Raw genomic sequence first — 20,475 nt, 5'->3', positions numbered from 1 at the left:
CTGGTATGAAGAGTTTCAATGATCTCTGAATCAAAAGTAATTCTTTTTGCCACTTAAGGTAATAATCTACGAATCACCCTCCTCCAGGATGTTTCGTCGTGGTATCATGGCAACTCAACTCCTCGCTACGTTGACAATCGTTTACCACCTTCTTAGGTGTGGAATTGTTGTCTACCTAGTGAACCTTCGTCATCCGTTTCTTTCCACCCCTCTTGATGTGTATCTCGTGTCTCAACCCGAGAGATGGTCCTATGTCTCATTCCGTGAGTTGTTCGATCTTCGAGAAGATCGACCCTTCTAGAGTCTCCTTCTTCCCTCCATGTCATGTTGACAGGGTTTTTCAAGGCAAGACTTCAAGGCAATGATGGTGAATGAATCAACGTTCAACTGAAGTGCACCCTGGATCGTGAAGATTATACTAGTCTGCGTTACCCTTCACCTTACCCTACGCTTGAATCTCGAGACGAGATTCTTGTTTAGTGGGGGTGAGTTGTCACATCCCTGGTCCTGTTATGCACTAGGCTAGACCTCATGTGAGCATCATGTTTAAATTTTTGAAACCTGAACTGAGGAATTTTGGAAGCCTCAAAAACTTAAATAAAAGAAGGGCAAAAACCCTAAAAATCTCATTCATTGCTCCAAAATGCTCTTCTTAAATGTTTGATAATTTTTGGTGAGGGTTCTGGTCCCAACCAAAATATTGAACATTTTTAAGGAATTATTTTTGGGACTTTGGATTTAATTCATTAGCTATTTGAATTTGAATTATATTCATATAATTAGAATATAATTTCAAATACCCCTGAAATATTTTATAAGCTTTTGGAAGAGTCCATATAGCAAAATAAAAATATTCAGAGGAGTTTTTGGCATTGTTTAAATTATTTTAAATTCAAAACAGTGGCAAAATAAATTAAATAAAACAAAACAGAAATAAAAGACAGAGGAGAGAAACCTTACCTAGACTTACCTCTGCAGCCCACCAGGCCCACCTGCGCGGCCCAGCCCACCTGGCCCCCCCTTCTCCTGTCGTCTTCCTCCCCTCGCACCGAAGCTGCTCGGTGGCGAGCGCTGGCGATGCCCCGGCCACCTCCTGCTTCCCCCGGCCTCCCTAGCGACGCCACGACGACGCCTCGTGTCCCCTCGCTCCTCTTCCTCCCTCGCTGCTCCCTCTCTCTTCCCCGAACACCCTTTCCCCCCTCCTCTGTTCTCCTCACCGAGCGGAGCCCGTCGCCGCCGCTTGCTGCTGCCGCGGCCACCGCCTCCCCCCCTCACCCCTCTGACGTGCCCGAGAGCCCCACCTCCGCCTTCTACGCCTCCTCGACGAGCCAAGCAACCGGGGACGCGCCGTATCGCCGCCATCGACATCATCTTCAACCTCGGGCACCGCCGATCTCCGTCGCCGATATGTCGTCCACAACCCGTCCCCGAGCCCAACGAGACCGCCGACGAACTCGCTGTGAGCTCCACTCCGTTTCCCCTCCTTAGTTTTGCTCGTTCCCGTGTCGTAGCACCCCCGCCCACATTCCCGAGCACCGCCGTCCGCCATGGCCGCGTAGCTCTCCTGACCTGAGCCCCTCTGCTCGAACCTGTGGCACCAGCGCGCTTCTGGTGGCCCGCGGATGCCGTCTGGACCATCAGCTTCTCCCCTAGCGCGCCACAGCCCCAACCCCGCACATGGCCGAACTCCAGCCGCCGCCAGGAGCCCGTTTCCGGCGAACCCCGGCCTCCCTGTGCCCAGCTGCATGCGCCACTAGATGCGCGGGAGCACGGGCTCCCTCTTGGTGCCCTCAGCGCGACCAGCCGCGGGCTGTAGCGCCATCCCGAGCAACTCCGGCGAGGTCCCGCCGTCGCCATGGTCGCCGGCGTCACTAGCCGACGTGGCCACGTGATTAGCACTAATCACGGCCAGCTAACCTCCCCAGAGCCGCTGACGTATGGGCCCCACGCCCTTACTTAATCCTTATCTTTTTTTGTTAAGTTTTAATCTAACCACCATGGGCCCACACGTCAGCTTTGACCAAGCTGACGTGGCTGTTGACCTGGTCCCACCTGTCATTGTCACTTACCAGCACTAGTCACTGACCAGTGGACCCCACTGGTCAGGTTTGACCTGGGGCGCCCAGTTGACTCTGCTGACGTCACAGTGACGTGGGGCTGACGCAATAAGTATTTTCTGGATTTAAAAAATATTCAGAAAATTCCAGAAATTTGTATAAACTTCTAAAAATCATAGAAATTCAACCGTAACTCCAAATTAAATAATTTATATATGAAAAATTATCAGAAAAATTCAAGGAATCCATCTGTACCATTTTCATGCATGATAGAACAACTTATAGCTGCTGTTTAGCACAAATCAATTAAATGGCATTTGAATAATCACATGTGGAGTTTGAATTTGAATCTTGTATTCAAACCAACTTCATTTAATCTGTTACTAGTTGCATTAGCTCAAAACACATTCATTTTGCCATGTCATGATCATGCATCATATTGTGCATTGCATTGATTGTGTTCCCTTCTATGTTGCCGGTATTTGTCCCCTCTCGATAGACGTGATACCGATGATGTGATCGTTGACACTGATGAAGACTCAATTTTATCTTCAGAAGTGCCAGGCAAGCAAAACCCCCTTGTTCATTCCGATAAAATCCCACTCTCTCGCTCCTGCTCTCTTTTACTGCATTAGGACAACAACGACATATTTGATACTTGCTGCGGTAGTTGAACCCCTTTATCCTCTGCATGACCTGTCATTGCCACAGTAAATAGATGAAACCCACTAGCATGAGTAGGAGTTGTTTGAGCCCTGATGTGCCTACTCATTCATGCTTGTTTGTCATGCCTGCTACTGCTTAGAGTTGAGTCAGGTCTGATTCATCAGGGATGAATCAGAGGCGTGTGAACATGTCCTACTGTGTGTGAGCTAAGTGTGTGAACACGATTTGGTAAAGGTAGCGGTGAGAGGCCATGTACGAGTACATGGTGGGTTGTCTCATTGCAGCCGTCCTCAGGAACTGAGTTCTGTGTTTGTGATCCATGATTCAGCTACTACCACGCATTGGGCCCGAAACCAATGGACCCTCTCGGCTTCTTGATCACCCTTGTCCTCTGTCCAGGAGTTGCAAGTAGTTTATGGTGTTTGTAGTATGCTGTAGGCCGTGCGCAGCGCTGACCGTAGGGGTGGGCTGTGATGCGGTAGGCACGTGGCACGGTGTACCGGGCGCCCGTTTGGTGTCTCGGGAACCCTGTTCACATCGTTTGGGGCTGTGAGCGAAACTCCGGCCGGATCTCCTCATGGATGGAACCCGAATAGGCGATAAACCTGGACTAGAGACTTGAGTGTTTAGGCAGGCCGTGGCCGACACCCACGTTGGGCTTCCGCTTGAAGGTTGCCGAGTACATGTCGTGTAAACGGCGGTAAGTGGTGAGAGCGTGTGTGAAGAAGTACACCCCTGCAGGGTTAATATGATCTATTCGAATAGCCGTGTCCGCGGAAAAGGACTTCTGGGTTGCTTATATCAGTTCATAGACAATTGAAAGTGGATACTCTAAAATACGCAAGATAAGCGTGAGTGCTATGGATGGCGTTCTCGTAGTGAGACGGGAGCGGATCCATAGTGGTGTATTGATATGGTGAATATGTGGACTCGTGTGCGCCACCTCAAAAGAGTTACTTGCAGTCGTAGTTCAGGTTAGCCACCGAGTCAAAGCTGGCTTGCTGCAGTTAAACCCCACCATCCCCTTTGTTGATAATGATGCATATGTAGATAGTTCTGATGTAAGTCTTGCTGGGTACATTTGTACTCACGTTTGCCTATTTTATGTTTTTGCAGAGAGACTTCAGTCTCACTAGTAGTTCCACGTGGACTTCGACGTTTAGCTTGATACCTCAGCTACGATCTTGTGCCCTCGGCAGGATCTGATAGATAGTCAGGCTTCTCAGCCTTTTTCATTTATAGATGTCTATACTCAAACATGATAGCTTCCGCTTGTGTTTTGACTTGTATGCTCTGATTGTTGGGTCATGAGACCCATGTTTGTAATGTCTCGCTCCTCGGAGCCTATTGAATAAACTACTTGAGTCGTAGAGTCATTTTGTGATGCCATGTTGTATTGCACATATCGAGCATATTGTGTGTATGTTATTGAAATGCTTGGTATGTGTGGGATCTGACTATCTAGTTGTTTATCTTTAGTAGCCTCTCTTACCGGGAAATGTCTCCTAGTGTTTCCACTGAGCCATGGTAGCTTGCTACTGCTCCGGAACACTTAGGCTGGCCGGCATGTGTCCTTCTTCGTTCCTGTGTCTGTCCCTTCGGGGAAATGTCACGCGATGAATACCGGAGTCCTGTTAGCCCGCTACAGCCCGGTTCACCGGAGTCCTGCTAGCCCAGTGCTACAGCCTGGATTCACTCGCTGATGACCGACACGTTCGATGCTGGGTCATGGATGCCTGTCCCTGTAAGTTTGTGCCACTTTGGGTTTACGACTAGCCATGTCAGCCCGGGCTCCTTATCATATGGATGCTAACGACACTGTCATATACGTGTGCCAAAAGGCGCAAATGGTCCCGGGTAAAGGTAAGGCGACACCCGTGGGAATACCGTGCGTGAGGCCGCAAAGTGATATGAAGTGTTACATGCTAGATCTATGTGGCATTGAGTCGGGGTCCTGACAGTTTTCAATTACCGGGTTGGTGCAGAATTTAGCGTATCTAAACTCACATTCCTATTGTGGCATTTGTACTATGTAGTGAAAATTCTGGGTAACATCGTCAAAGTGAAACTTGCCTTGGTTGTTCTTGTCGCTAGTGCACTCCTCAGTCACAAGGGTTGCACTCCTCTTAATCTAATGTTGAAAGAAAATAATACATAGTAGGCATAAGAGCATAATTCATGCAAAGGGAGTACTTACATGAATGCAATTTAAGAAGCTATCACTCATCACACATTGTTGGTGTAGTTTGATTTGGTTTCATTTGATCAAGTGATCCAAGGTTTGAGTCTTAGTTCAATTTGAATTTGAATTACGGTTCTCCTTTTTAAATTCAAATTGAGTTAGACTTAAACATGGTTTTGAATTTTCAAATTATTTGTATCAAGTTTAAAATATTCAAAGAAACTTAATTAAGTGCTTGATTTGATTTGTAAAGCGAATTTGAATTTGAGAAGTGGTTCACTTATTTGAATACAACTTGAGTTAAATTTAAATTTAAGTTCTAATTCAGACTTGTGCTCCCTAGAGTCATCCCAATCCAAAGTCTTACTAGGTTCATTTCTAGTTTTTGTATCAATTTAATTTTTATTTAAACAACTTAGGGTTTTACCATTACATGAAACTAGGTTTGAATAATTTAAAATATGTTTAAATTCTAAACATATTAAATCAGATATAATTACTAAATGCTCATCTCAAGTTTTTGAACAAGTTAACAATTCCAACTACCAAGTTTTAAGTTTGCGTTTCAGAAATAGAAACTATAAGAGTTGCAAATTAAATGAAACTAGTCTTGTTTGTATTCGGTTCCGAATAAAATTTAAAATTATTTAAAAATATCAAACCATTGACTAAGTTAAAGTACATCACACTAGCTTTAATTTGCAAAAGAATCATTTCAATTGGATTTATATTTTTGAAGTTGTGCCTATTTTAAGAATTAAACCATTCTGTTAATTTCATTATTCAAATTTACTTCTTCAATAATTCTACGTAAAGTTCATTACTTAAGGTTCAATTTGCAAAAATAATCACATGGTTTGGATTTGAAGATAATTAGTTATTGTGTTTTGAAGTTCCAGGGTCTGTTCTGCAAAACCGCCAGTTATTTGTTGTGGATAATGTTTTGGACAATGTTGGTCATGTGGCACTTTATGATTCACCGATACTGATTTGGAATTAAAATAAAACTTAACTGTCATATCTAGATGTAATGACCAAATCTAATGGTACCGATTTGATTTAAGTTATGCTTTGGATTGAAATCGGACGGCCAGGGGGGCAGATTGGAGCTCACCACGGCGGCTAGGTCGTCGGAGACTGGACGAAAAACTTGGGCGCAGCAGCGACGGCTGGGACGTGGACGAACTCGATGCTCTGGCGCTCCCTAGAGACGGCGAGGTGGTCGATGACACGCAGACGACAACCACAAAGCTCCTGGTGGCCTCAGTTGACGTCGGGGTGGACGAAATCAATGGTGCGGGGTCATTGGAGTTGCACACAATAGGAAGAAGCTTTGTGTCGGGGAAACAACACATATGGGATCACGAGGATCCCTTCTACGGTTGGCAGGGAAGAGGAATGCACAAAGAGCAGGTCCAACAATCAACACAAAGGATTTTTACCCAGGTTCGGGCCGCTGGGAAGTGTAAAACCCTAGTCCTGCTTTGAGTGTATATTTAGTATTCTTGAACCTTGACTAGCTGCTATGCGTGTCTGATCCAAAAAGTTCAAATCCTCCTCCAGTACGCCTTGGGCCTCCTTTTATACGTCCAAAAGGGGTTGCCATAGTGGCACACATGAGGTGTAAAGCTGTTATAGTGTCTATGTTTATCACTGGTGTCTTAGTACAAACGCATTAAATGCGCTGCTTACGTGCCCTCTAACTTTATCGGGGATGGGAATGGAGCCCGTCCCATCCGTCGCCGCCTCACCCCGTCTTGACATGCATCCAGGCTGACAAGGCATGCAACGCCAAGCTGGCTGGCTAGCCGCTGCGCTAGGGTGGCAGGATCTTCACGAAGATCTGCATGCCACCACGCAGGTGCTTGCCTAGTTGGCAGGCTGGTCACTGTGCTGGAACGGTCGCAGGGCAGCGGAATCTTGTCGTGTGCGAGCCTCGCTGTGGCTGGCAGTCGTCCCCGGCAAGAGTCTTGCCAGGGTCTCGCGGTCGTCCCCGGCAAGAGCCTTGCCGGGGATTTCGTCTTCTGGTCTTCACAAGGATCTGCATGCTACCAGTCTTCACAAAGATCTGCATGCTACCAGTCTTCACAAAGATCTGCATGCTACTACGCATGTGTCCTTGAGTCTTAGTCTTGACGTTGTCGATGGTGTCAGAGCTCTCAACCTCAAGGGTAGTGGTCTTGTCTGTGCTTCGCAAGCCATCCCGGCAAGGGTCTTGCCGGGGTTCCGGAAGCCGCCCCGGCAAGTATCTTGCTGGGCATCTAGCTTGTCTTCTGCTCTCTGTTTACTGGCTTGGATGCCATCTTGGTTGTCTTGTATTTTGCCTTCAACTGCCCCGTCGAGCCTCGCCACACGTGCGGCTACAACTGCCCGTGCACAAGTAAGGGGTACAAAAGGGCCCAGACTTATGTACACCGACACTTTGGATGAGATGCGCTGCTCGAAAACGAACACGTTTGGATGCGTGTCTGGGTCAGTGAGATGCGCTCAAACAAAATGGGAAGAATGGACAAGGTACGCGACCAAACAACTCACAGAGCTCAACGGTGACGCACAAAGGCGGCGCCGAGCTTCGGGCTCCGATGAGTTCGACGTTCCAGGAGGCTCTGGACATGCAGTTCATGTCCGGGGGGTTCTCCGTGGATCAGCGGATTGAGTGGTGGCGGTGGTTGGGCTAGGGATGGCCTGCCTCGCCAGAATTTTACCGATGTTGGGCTAGGTCAGTGGCGGAGGTAGCAACCCGCCGATGTTTGCGAGTGATGGTATGTGCGTCGAGCGGCGGTTGCAGGAGGTTAGGGGTGACCCTGATGGGTGTGTCCCGTCTGTCAGAGAGAGAGAGAGAGAGAGAGAGAGAGAGAGAGAGAGGGAGGGCACATGCGCGTGGGCTCGGTTGGCTAGCTGGGACTTCGTCGGCCGGCTGGCTGGCTAGGCCGTTTCTTTTCTTGTTCTTTTCTCTTCTGCCCTCTTTTGAATTCAAATTTTGAATTTGATTATTTATCAACTGAAAATTTGTCCTTAGTTCACTTTGGAATATTTATGGTTGGGTGAACATTTTCCTTGTGGAATTTTACAAACTATTATTGTCAACTTCTATTGGGCCCTTTGGCAAAGTATTTCTATTTATTTTTTGTTTTTTATTCTTTTAATCAGGTTTTTCTTATAGTTCAAATTGCCTATATTTAAAATATTTCCAAACCCTAGCTCACTCAAGAAAATAGGGCAAATATTTATCTTAGGAAATGTCTTTCCTGCCCTTATGCATTTGTTTTGATAAACCATTTATTCAGAGAAACTCCATGGCCATTAACTAAACTCTAAATGGTTTAGGGTTTAAGAATTGGTCATGTTTGTTCTCAAAACCAAATGTGCAAGGAAATCATGGATGTGAATGCTTCTAAATGCACATCCTAAATGTAGGGAAATTTGGGATGTGACACGTCCTCTTCCGTCCAGCCATCCGGAATGTCCGGCCACTAGGAGGCCCGAATGGAGTTAGGCTTGACCGGCGGCTTGTTCCTCCTTCCGATCTCGATAGACGACGCGGAGGCGGTTGCAAAATCGGACGCACCCAAGTCCATGCCAAGCCTATGTGGATTCCTTCTCTGTTGCTTCCCAGGCACGGCTATCCCTCTGTGCGATGTTCTCCACCTTGCAAGAGACGGCGATTAGGACCCCCGCCCCCCACGGACTCTATTGAGGCATCGTGCATGGCGACGAGGTACTCGACGTCATCTAGGACAATGGATAAGGACGACGGTGCGGACAGGGAGCAAGGGTGAAGGAGGGCAACGACTCTGACACGAGAAAATGGATGACGGGCGCGGGAGGAGAGCGGTCAATTTGGAGCAGATCTGGGCTGTCAGATCCGATGTGGTAGATGCGCCTGAGTGAATCACCCCCCCCCCCCCCCCCCCCGGACTCTATTGAGGCATCGTGCATGGCGATGAGGTACTCGACGTCATCTAGGACAATGGATAAGGACGACGGTGCGGACGGGGAGCAAGGGTGAATGAGGGCAACGACTCTGACACGAGAAAATGGATGACGGACGGGAGGAGAGCGGTCAATTTGGAGCAAGTCCAAGCTGTCGGGTCCGACGTGGTAGACGCACCTGAGCGAACCATCCCCCCCCCCCCTCCCCCCCCCTCCCCCCCCCCCCCCCCCCCCCCCCCCACACACACACACATCCATGGTGTACATGACCCAATAGTGATAAGGGAAGCCCTTTATCGTAAGCATCTACTCAATAAAAGATCATTTATTTTATATTTCTGAAAGTCAACAATAAACACAACAACATTTTATTTTTTGACATGTACAAAATTTAAAGCTTCACATGCAAAATCAAAACTCCTTTCATGATATATCTACCTTTAACTAATGCCTTTTGGGCGAGGGAGATGACATCACTAGCAACTTTGTTAAGCTCACATTCAGTAAACAAATGGGGTGATTTTTATTTAGTCTCTTGGCTTCCTTGCATTTGGGGACGAAGATAATTAGGCCATAGTTGAATCTGGAAATATCAGACCTACACGCTGCCAGTTGTCGAGATGATGAGGATTCTGAATGTGGTGTCTCTGTTGTGTAGGAAGTGAACAAATTTTAGAAACATTTTGTTGGCTATACGATGAGGATCCTGTGGCCATTTCTGGTCTATTATTTTTCTGTTTCTGAAAAATTGACTGAAATAAAGGCCAACAACCAGCAGGTGTGCTTGTCCGACCTTTTTATCCTTACAATCTCGTCTTATTTCGCTGTGCATTGGAACAAACTAGCAGGCATGCTTGTCTGATCACTGATTCTTAGATTTTTCTTCTCGCTTGGTCCGAATTAGAACTTGTAAAACAGAACTTCTCACGTACGATGCCTGGTGATACGATCTTGTACGAGGCCTGATCGGATGGTGCCTTGCAGCTTGTTCCGACACAGGGACGGTTCGATCTACAGTGTCCTATATATGGAAATCGCCGTATGCATAGCAATGCTCCTTGTAAAACGTTGCATGTTTTCCAACTTGCAAGGGTGACTGCATGAATTAACCAAGCTGCATGAACTGCACAATTACGAAGAACTGGCCATTGAGACCAAAGATTCAACAGTATGACATCGGCTGCAAGGCTCCACGATATTTAACTTGACCATAGGGGGGACTTTCCCAACAACGTATTTTCTGATGGCCAAGAGCGCTTTCTGTGCCTCCACGAGGCTATCCCCATCCATGAGGATGAGGGGGTGACACTTGTCAACTTTCATGACAGAGCAACTAGGATGAAATGTGGTGTCCAGCGTAAGGCAGTCGAGTGATGTTGTATTCTCGAGGATATGACATGTTAGCTCAACCAAGCTCTTTGCCGAGCAAAAGCCAGTGATCGTCACACTCTTGAGCTTGTCATGGCGCTGCTGCGGGATCTGCCTCAGATCATGTGAGGGCTCTCCGAGAATCGAAGCATGCTCCATGCGATGCTGGGATATCTGCATAGGACCAATATCAATGCCACTGCCCTCCAGAGAAACCAAGATGCCAAATACTTATGAAGGAAGGATGAAATAACTTACAGCTACTACGAAATTCTCCAAGCAAGGAGAAGCATCGAGAAAAGAAACCAGAGAAAGATAATCATAAGCTCCGGAAAAAGCCATTCCCACTAATGAAATCTGCAAGAGCTTGAGGTGGAGAAACTTGCTAGATAGCATCGGTGTGTTCACCATCTGCATAAAGACATCTGAGACCTTAATTGCATTCCAATGTATCACTACTTTACTTTTATCGCGGGGCATAGCAAGTCCATAATAATCATCTAAAGTTTCAGGGTATACCTCATTCAGTGATGATATGGTAAGTGTTTCAACATTTGGCGCAATAGACAAAAGATTTTGCCGAGCATACCAGACAATGTTGGTCTGGCGGAAGCATATCATGCGTAGGGTTTTCACTTGCAGTGAGCCCCCAAGTGAGATTTGACCTAGGAAACCTGCGAAGTAAAAAGTGGTGAGATTTGGAGCATTGCTCTCTACCACCTGCAGCCTATCGCAATAGGCCACCTCCAGAAAAAGGAGACGCTGCAGCAGAGAAGGTATCTTCAAGGAAATTATCTCCTCGCAGTGCAGGAGTTTCAAGCACATCAAAGCGGGAGAATTGGAAAGGAGACACCATAATTCATCCCCAGTAATCCGCGTGCAACTCATATGCAGTCTTGTCAGGCTTCTTAGGCAACCAAGACCAGCCGTGGGACGCAAGGTACAGTAACATAGGTTGAGATATTGAATTGAGTTTCCACTCCCGTTAGATAATAGTGAACAAGGGAAGTTATACTCTGAAATGATGGGTACAGCATTCTCGAAAACAATGGTGGGTAGAGGCAGCGTCAGGATCAGTTCTTCAATCCCTGGAGTAACAGCAATACGAAGCCAACTATCAAGATAGGCGAAGTCGATGTTGTCACAACTATAGAGATCAATGTCTAGTGTCTTCACGCCGATGCATGAGTGATTTTGCATAATCAGGTCAATTTTGCTGATAAGATCTCTTGTTATTACATCCCTAGACGCATTTCTATTCAAGCCAAGTGTTCCCAGACTGAATGTAAGGTTGGGACGGCATATCCAGTTGTGTCGGAATGTGTGCGATGCGCAAGCAGCACGAGCAGCATCTCTAAGTGTCATTTTGGCATGAATATGCCGCAAGATATCCTGTATGCAGCAGACATAGGAGAATACACACATTAGAATTATAGATGCAAGAAAATAGATTGAAAAAACTCAGATAAAATCATAAAATAGCAATCCCTAAGAATAAATGGTGATTCAGTCTGCCTATATGTTTGCATTAGACATCATAAAGGGAACAGTGCAACTAGTGATGTGAAGACATGCATGGAAGCCTGGATACTTTTTTTTTTGGAGAAAGGAGAACACTGATTAGGGCTGCTCGACACCTCAGGAAGGTAACGAAGTATTCAGAGGAAATGATTATGTAGTAAAAAGTGTTTATACCCCCATCCTTCTAGTCCGAATGTGGCACCCCGCATTTTAAGCTTGGCTACAATTCTGGGTATACTCTATTAGTTGGTATCTTCCTGCCTCTACTCCAGGGAGAGGTACAACCTAGATTGCAGAGATATCGATACGCGTGTCAGTATCGGGGCGATACGGATACGTAAATGGAGTACATCATTTCTGAAAAGCGTCAATACGAGGATAGGTTTGACTATTTTGAAAATAATATAAAGAATATGTTATCAATTAAGCATCGAGCCATTTAGCATATATTTAGTCAGTGCAGCCCATTATCTTCTATCTTCATATCCATGATTCCAACAAAAGCAAGAACCAGCAGCCAAAGGGTAGCAGCAATTTACCAAACATAAAAATTCAGTTAGAGAGAAAGGGAGGAGGAGGAAATCAGAAGCCTTCCATTAGATAGAATTCTACAGGATAGTGGGGGGGAGGGGAGCGGGAGCACCGGGGAAAGGAGCCCACCACCGGCACTACTAGAGCCTGAGAGGTATCAGGGAAGTATCGGTGTTTTCTTGGGTATAACATAGGTCCCAGGTTTTTGGATGTCGTTTCTTTCAACTGAACTCTTGTATGACAGCATTACGAGGCTGATACTTGCACCATAGCCAAACGTGTCTTAATTTTAGAAAGGACTTTCCTCTTATTACAAACTGTAGCACTAGAAAATTAGAAACATCTTGTTTGGAGGGCTGTTGGATGGAGTTCGCTGGTGGAATTCAAGCCAGATCCTGCCATTCTCTTCCTTGGCAGAAATTTAGTAAGTCTACATGAATTTAGCTTCAACAGTTGATTTCCTCTCAAACTCCATGTACTTTTTATACAACTTCCTCTAATTTACATTGACAGATACCACGGGCTACAAAATCCAAAAGCAAAAACATCTCAACCCAAACCAGACACCTACCCAAATCCCCAGCAAACCCTCCAAAACACAATCTACCCCCTCTCCATCCTGGAGAGGAGACAAGCCAGAGTCCTTAGATATCATTGCAGTGATAGAAAACTACAAAGAACAAAAATTCCTATGGAAACCTCCAAATTACTGTTCATAAGCCACAACAAGTACACATGCCTACAGCTTAATAACCAAACGAAACAGTGCCTTGAGAGCCCCCACTCACTCACTTTCCGTTCAACATCCTGCCTGTAAGCCCTCAGGAACCAAACATACCAAGAAGCGCCACAATACATGTCCATTGTTACCCAGCAAGCACAAGCTTTGCCCGTGGTCTCCAACAGAGGAAATGTGATTTTACTTGAAACGGGTGGAATTCTTTAAGTATCAGCATCATGTACCTCTGGAAGATCGGGACAAGATATTCCTCTGTCAACATGATAGTTATCATCTTGCTGGCAGCGCAGACTCCTTCTTTTAGCCACCAAAGCAACCGGTCCACCTGCAATAGACCACCGTTATGGTGAGAACAGGCATTAGAATGCAAGCTCAAGGATATCGCGTGTTGCACATCAGATCCTATTTCTGAAAATCAAGAAGATTTCCCTCTAGGTGCAGGTTATCCGAGAGGATTGCATCTTTCTTAATAACGGATGCTGCCTTCCCCTCCAGTCAAAATAGCTTTTGAATTATTTCTACTGTAATTTCTAGGCAGGGTAATCTCTTCAGGCAGAACTCGCCATTGGCACTAAAGAGGAGACTAGGACAGAATTCCCCAATTTTGTGCCCAAGTAAACATAGGCTAGCCGACTTAGATCATCCAAGTGATCGAGCTTCGTCCAATTCCCACCCAAATAGAATCCCCACCTATACCGCCACACACAAATAAACAGTTCTTCCTGTACCAACAGATCTATGTAACACACTAAGAGAATATACAAAACAAAAGCAAATAAAGAACTGAGAAGCAAAAAGAGGGAGAGAGTGCAAGCAGGAGCCTTACGGTCTCGGATTCGCCGGCGGCAGCGCTGCCTGTGTCGCTTCCTGGACATGAGCCTCATCGAATCCTGCGTGAAGCGTCGTTTAGGGGCCGAGACGGCAGGGAGCACGAAGGGCGATCGAGATTTTTCAAGCCTGGGCCTCGACCCAAGACGCGAGGGGAGGCGGAGGAGATCGCGCCGGCGGAGCTAGGGAGGAGTTTGGTCCGGGCTCCGCCGGGGACAAGGTGCTGACGTGGCTTCAAGATTCCAGTATTTTGGCAAGACAATATGAAAGGCCCTTAAAAAACGGAAATACTATCTGGCTTACGCTTCCTGGTAGGCCAACCCTAGCGAACGCCCCTAGGGTCGCATGATCTCCATCCCACGGCTGGCAGCCCCACACCCTTCAAATGCAAGTGAAAACTGGCAGGGGGGCACGCTCGTTTGCCAGCCCCACACCCTCATCTCTTTTTTTTCCCTCAAAAAAAAAGAGATGAGGGTCCTAAAAAAGGCAAAGCCAAAATCGTCAAAATTTCACAAGTAATTTTTGAAGATCGGAAAGCAAAATTAGCAGTCAACCAATTAAACATGGGGCCACATGTGCTGGGCCTAGAGTTGATGGGCTCGGAGGGGTCGGAAAAGGCTGAGGCCGGTGGAGGGGCGGAGCCAATCGACCCCCTTGGCCAATCCCTCATCGACTGCACATCTCCGCTGCGAGCCGCACTCCTCCCCAACCCTGTAGATGGCGGCAAGCAGGATGGGGGCGCTGATGGGAAGCTCACAAGGCGGAGCAGCGGCAGGCTCGCCGCCAAACCAACAGCGAAGTGGTCCACCATGGATAAGGTGCAGCTCGTCCTCATGAAGAAAGGGGATGTCTGGGCGGGGGATTCGCCGGTGGTGGATGCAACGGCGGCGGACCTGCAAAAGTACAGGGATCTGTACAAGCAGCCGCTGCCCGACAAGTTCGTCGCCGCGGTCACTGAGCTGGTGAACTCAATGGGCGGCCACGGCAAGAAGACCGGACACGTTGAACTGGAGCAGGCGCTAGTGGCAGCCGCCTGAACTGTCAGTTAGGTGTGCGTGTTTCAGTCAGTTTCCAATGTTAGTCTGCCTTCTGTTTCTTAATGTTGTATGCTGGTTAGTGGAGTTTGGCGTGTGTCGGAAGATGTGTGTGGTTTCCTGCTGTGATCCCCTCTGCGGGATCGGGAGGAGGATATGGTTGGATATCGGAGAGTCGATGTACTGTCAGAGTGATTGGTTTGTTTTATGGATTTCTCTATTCTGAATTGGAATGTCCGGGGTCTGAATAGTCCAGCTAAGAGGAGAGCTGTGCAAATTTTTGTGGTTGAATTAAAGTGCAATGTGGTTTGTTTACAAGAGACAAAGATCAGTGACATGTCTAGGAACCTGGTGCTGGAATCTTTGGGGTCAAGATTTGCTGACAATTTTATCAGTTTGCCTGCTATTGGGTCTCGAGGAGGGATCCTCATTGCTTGCACCGATGATTTTGAGGTGTCTGATATTCCCTTGGCAGCGGGAGCTCATTCGATTTCAGGTACTATCAGGGACAAATCTGATGGCAATTGTTGGTCAATCACAGGGGTCTACGGCCCACAGTTAGAGGCCGATAAGATGGAGTTCATGTCTGAATTGAGAAGGATCCAGCAGCACATGTTGTCGAGATGGATGGTGTTGGGGGATTTCAACATGATCAGTAGGGCTGTTGACAAGAGCAACAATAACTGCAATCTGAGGATGATGGGCAGATTTAGGGCACTCATTGAGGATTTGGAATTAATCGATTTTCCCTTGCTGGGGAGAAGATTTACTTGGTCAAACGAGCGTCAAAGCGTCACCCTGACCAGAATTGACAGGGTTTTAGTCTCCGGCGAGTGGGAGGCTGCTTTCCCATAATTTCAACTAACTCCCGCATCGACCAACATATCTGATCATTGCCCGTTGATTTTGAAAAAATGCAGCCCTCTCATTATAAGGCTTTCCGGTTCGAGAATCATTGGCTAAAATCCCAGGAGTTTGATGGGGTTGTTGCTCAAGCTTGGAATAGAGAGGTCCAATCTAGAGACCCAGTTCGAGTGTTACATACGAAACTTTCCAGATCGGCGGCGGCCTTAAAAAATTGGAACAAGAAAAAGGTGAGGTGGGCCACTTTCATATCTGGTATTGCAAATGAAGTCATTTTTCGCCTGGACCTGGCTCAAGAGGACCGAGAGTTGACCGAGGCCGAGAGAAATCTGAGGAGCTTGCTCAAGATAAAGCTATTGGGTATTGCGGCCATTGATAGAGCACGATGGAGGCAGAAATCGAGGGTGACTCAGATTAAGGAGGGGGATGCCAACACAAGATTTTTTCATCTCCGGGCAAATGGCCGACGCAGGAAAAACCATATCCCGGTGCTAAATGGGTCGAATGGCCCGGTGTCTGATCATGAGGGAAAGGCCAAGATTCTACTGGATCGTTTCAAACAGCAAATGGGCACCCCCTTCTCGCGCACTACCACACTTAATTGGAACTCCCTGGGCCTGCCACGACTAGATTTGACACAGCTGGAGATACCTTTTACTGAACAAGAACTACGGGCTGCGGTGACAGAGATACATGGGGAGAAGGCACCCGGGCCAGATGGTTTTACCGGTGCTTTTTATAAGAGATGCTGGCCGGTAATTAAGGGAGATTTGCTTGCTGCAGTAAATTGCGTGCACTCTTTGCGTGCTCAAAATTGGAAGATCATGAATACGGCAAATATGGCTCTCCTGCCCAAGAAAGATGAAGCCCGAGATGCATGTGATTTCCACCCTATTAGTTTGATGCACAGTGTTCCCAAGCTCCTGAGTAAGATGTTGGCGGCAAGGCTAGCACCGGTGATTCACAAACTTGTCTCCCACAACCAAAGTGCTTTCATCAGAGGGCGATCGATTCAGGATAATTTTTTGTATGTCAAGAATGTGATTAAGGCTGCTCATTTCGGGAATTCTCCGCTGGTGTTTTTGAAGCTTGACATGGCCAAAGCTTTTGACTCAGTGTGTTGGAGCTACCTGCTGGAGGTAATGGAGGCAATGGGCTTTGGTCAGAGATGGAGGGATATGATATCTATAATATTTGCGTCTTCTTCCTCTAGAGTGTTGCTGAATGGATCACAAGGTTCTCCATTTGTGCATAGACGAGGGCTGCGGCAGGGAGACTCCATGTCGCCTCTGCTTTTTATTCTTGCCATGGAGCCCCTGCAACGGATGCTTTCGATGGCCACAGAGAGGGCGGTGCTTACACCTTTGAGAATCAGGGCTGCTCGTTTGCGATCCAGTTTCTACGCCGATGATGCAGCTTTGTTCATCAACCCGGTTGCCCAAGATTTTGCTGCTGTTCATGCCATCCTAAAAGTCTTTGGGGACGCTTCTGGGCTGCGGGCCAACATCGGCAAGACCGTGGCATATCCTATCTCCTGCGCTGAAATTAATGTTGAGAATATATTGCATGATTTTGGTGGGATACTGGGCTCTCTCCCATGTCAATATTTGGGACTACCACTTGGGTTTCGTAAACCGCGGAGGGCAGAGCTTCAACCGGTCCTCGACAAAGTTGCGGGGAAGCTTGCTCCTAGGAAGGGAAGGTTATTAAACAGGATGGGAAGGCTGGTGTACATCAATTCTGTGGTTACGGCAACCGCCACTTTCTTCTTGACGGTCTTCCCGCCTGACAAGTGGCTCACCAAAAAGGTGGACAAGCTGAGGAGAAATTTCCTATGGTGTGCGGAGGATGAATCAGTAGGGAGGAAAAGCCTTGTAAATTGGAAACGAGTGTGTGCCCCCAAGCGTTTTGGTGGCCTAGGAGTGAAGGATATAGATTGTTTCAGTAGGGCCTTGCGCATTCGATGGGAATGGTTCAGGTGGGCTGAAGAGGATAGGCCATGGAAGGGTACAGCGACTCCATGTGATGACACTGATCGGCAACTCTTCTCCAGCTGCACTTGCATCGAGTTGGGAGATGGTAGTGTTGCAACCTTCTGGAAAGATCGGTGGCTCAATGGCGAGGCCCCACAGCACCTAGCACCGGATATCTTCAAGCTGGCTAGGTGTAAACGGCTCACGGTCAAAGAGGCTATAAGCACTGGGCGATGGATGCAAGGTATACAGCGAATGGACAGCCACGAGCAGCTATGTCAATTTGTTGGCATGTGGGAAAAATTGCAGCCAGTGAACTTGTCAACTCAAAGGGACAAAATCAACTGGAATATCTCTGCCAATGGAATATACTCGGCGAGTTCTGCTTATGGGGTCCAATTCTCTGCCAGGATTGAGCAACCTGAGATTGCCCGGGTGTGGAGAAGCAAGCTAGAAGGGAAGGTGAAATTCTACATGTGGCTTCTGCTGCAGAACAGAAACTGGACTGCCGACCGGCTACAGGCGAGAGGATGGCCACATAACGCCTCTTGCAAATTTTGTGACCAGGAGCAGGAGACCGCGATGCATCTCACGCTTCACTGCTGTTATGCGAGAGAGGTCTGGCATCTCTCCCTTGGTGCCAACAGCAGGATGTACAATGGTGTGTCTTCGGCAAGTTCAGTTTCAGATTGGTGGAAGATGCTTTGTACGCAAAGAGGAGCACCAGCAAGGACGGAGGAAGAGATAACTCTGTCGGCGTACATCGCCTGGCATCTATGGAAGGAGAGAAACCGTCGAGTTTTTGAGGATAAGGACCTGACACCGAGGGCGTTGGTAAACATGATTCGTGATGACGTTACATTGCTCAGTGAGGCTTTGAGACCTACCCATGCGGCAGAGGGGTAGTGCATGTTCTTCAGGAGTGCTTTCCGATAGGCAACTGTATATGTTTGTGTTTGTTTTATGCTCGGGGTGCTTAACACCCCTCCCCTATACTTTGTACTTTTTCCCTTCACTATAATGCAAAAGCAGAGCTCCTGCTATTCCCGTCAAAAATAGTCATATTGGAGCCGGCAAATCTTGAGGTTGACAATTTACTATGACATGGAGGACTGGGTCTTTATGAGTGCTGACAGTTCAAGGATGCGTGAGTTGAGAATTGTAAATTACTCCCTCCGTTTCAAAGTATAGCATGTCCTCGATTTCCGTGCTTCAACTTTGACCATAAATTTAACCAATGAAACTGACTGCGGCGGGAGCAAAAGTTATACCAATGAATTCGTATTCAAAAGAAAATTTCAATTATATAATTTTTTGCTCTCGCCGCAGTTGGTCTCGTCAGTTAAATTTATGGTCAAAGTTAAACCTTGGGACCTCGGGCACACTATATTTTAAAACGGAGGGAGTAAATGCGTGAGTTGGGAGTTGTAAATTATTCTCGGACATAAGTTTAAAGATTTAAAGTGCATTCTTCACCTTTCTCATTGGAAGCAAGACTGGCCGGTGTAAATTTAATTTTGACTTAAAAACTGGTATAGGTCATCCGGGAAACCAAAATTTTCAATTTTCAATTTATTTCTTTGAATGACAAGAGATGCGTCTAGGCTGTTATGTCAGTTCTTTCACCATTTTTTATTAAAGATATGTTTGCATTTTGGAGAGAAGTAGCTAGTAATTAGAGGGTTAACACTACTGATGCATTGCATTTCACTTGGAGGCATTGGACCATGTAGATTTTGGGGGGGGGGGGCAGATAAACATTATAAGAGTTCCTGCAACGTTAGGTTCATACATTTTTTTTGCAAAAAAATCGTTAAGACCAGTATAAGAATTTTTGATGAAATAGAATTCGCCTGGCGATCTCAGCCAATCAGATCATTAAATATCTATGGAAAGAATGGTTCCTAACAAAACAACAAAAAATTAGCACACGAGTCACGAGGCATAGGTGCGCAACGCGCTTGATCTACATTTGGGGGAAGTTACATGTTTCTTTGACTGGCAAGAAGTTACAGGTTGTCCGCTCTGATTAGGAGTAGAGAAATCTTATTCCTATGAATTATGAAAAACTCTTTCTTTAAACCGGATGATTTTCTCTCCCGTCAAGCCGCCTTCTTTGGTTGACACGTGTTTGGGTCCACTCCATCTCCTCCGAGCCTTTATCCCCGCAACCTTATCCTCTCTAGATCCAGGCACGGGTCGTCTTCTCCCTCTTGTTATTTCCTCTTCATTCAGGGCGAAGCACAGTCGCACTGCCGATTGCTTGCTCCCCCCCCTCCTCCCCACCCTCCCACCCATGTCAAGGACCCTGCAAAGCCCGCCACCGAAAGCTGATGCAATCCAACACATGCCACCCGCTGCTACAAGCAATTTTTGCCTCTACTGTTGCACCTCGTGCCGATCCTACTCCTCCGGTGAGCTCTGCCACTCCTCCTTCGGCGAAGCAGCCGTTGCTATTGCATCCTCGCCATGGACGCAGACACTGTTGTTGCTACGGGGCGTCTCCTTCAACTTTGGTTGCAATGGAGCTTCACTGCGCCGCCGATGCTGCGTCGGATCTTCGCCGCGACGCCGGGGCTGCAATGAAGCGTCGCCCATGGCTGCAATGGAGCTTCACTGGTGCATCGCCACGGTCGTTTAGCTGCAATGGAGCTCCATCGGTGTTGCACTGGAGCGCCATTGGTGCTGCAATGGAGCTTCGCCGGCGTCGTCGGTGCTGCGTCGCCGCTTTGTCTCGCCATCGGGGATTGCAATGGAGCTTCGTCAGGGGGTGCATGTG

General features: G+C 47.2%; 1 protein-coding gene across 1 annotated transcript; it reads right to left on the bottom strand.

The window, feature by feature from the left end:
• Positions 1–9,342: 9,342 nt before the first annotated feature.
• LOC123112569 (F-box/FBD/LRR-repeat protein At1g13570) lies at positions 9,343–14,090 on the bottom strand. The gene is made up of 5 exons (XM_044533599.1): positions 13,824–14,090; positions 13,222–13,322; positions 10,726–11,598; positions 10,465–10,617; positions 9,343–10,380 (listed from the first exon to the last, which is right to left on the bottom strand). Exons 1-5 carry the CDS (start codon positions 13,879–13,881, stop codon positions 9,970–9,972), a joined length of 1,596 nt encoding a protein of 531 aa, XP_044389534.1. The 5' UTR covers positions 13,882–14,090; the 3' UTR covers positions 9,343–9,969.
• Positions 14,091–20,475: the final 6,385 nt, after the last annotated feature.

The sequence above is a fragment of the Triticum aestivum genome, chromosome 5B, assembly GCF_018294505.1.
Source record: "Triticum aestivum cultivar Chinese Spring chromosome 5B, IWGSC CS RefSeq v2.1, whole genome shotgun sequence".
Taxonomy (NCBI): Eukaryota; Viridiplantae; Streptophyta; class Magnoliopsida; order Poales; family Poaceae; genus Triticum; species Triticum aestivum.
This window is presented reverse-complemented; position numbering and strand designations above follow the sequence as displayed.

What these genes read in the sequence shown, in the direction of transcription:
- LOC123112569 (XM_044533599.1), bottom strand. Translation starts at nt 13,881, where the DNA reads ATGAGGCTCATGTCCAGGAAGCGACACAGGCAGCGCTGCCGCCGGCGA. An exon ending in CCGCCGGCGAATCCGAGACC is followed by an intron (nt 13,323 to 13,823) that starts GTAAGGCTCCTG and finishes GGTCTATTGCAG; the next exon opens with GTGGACCGGTTGCTTTGGTG. An exon ending in CCATATCATCACTGAATGAG is followed by an intron (nt 10,618 to 10,725) that starts GTATACCCTGAA and finishes GTCTTTATGCAG; the next exon opens with ATGGTGAACACACCGATGCT.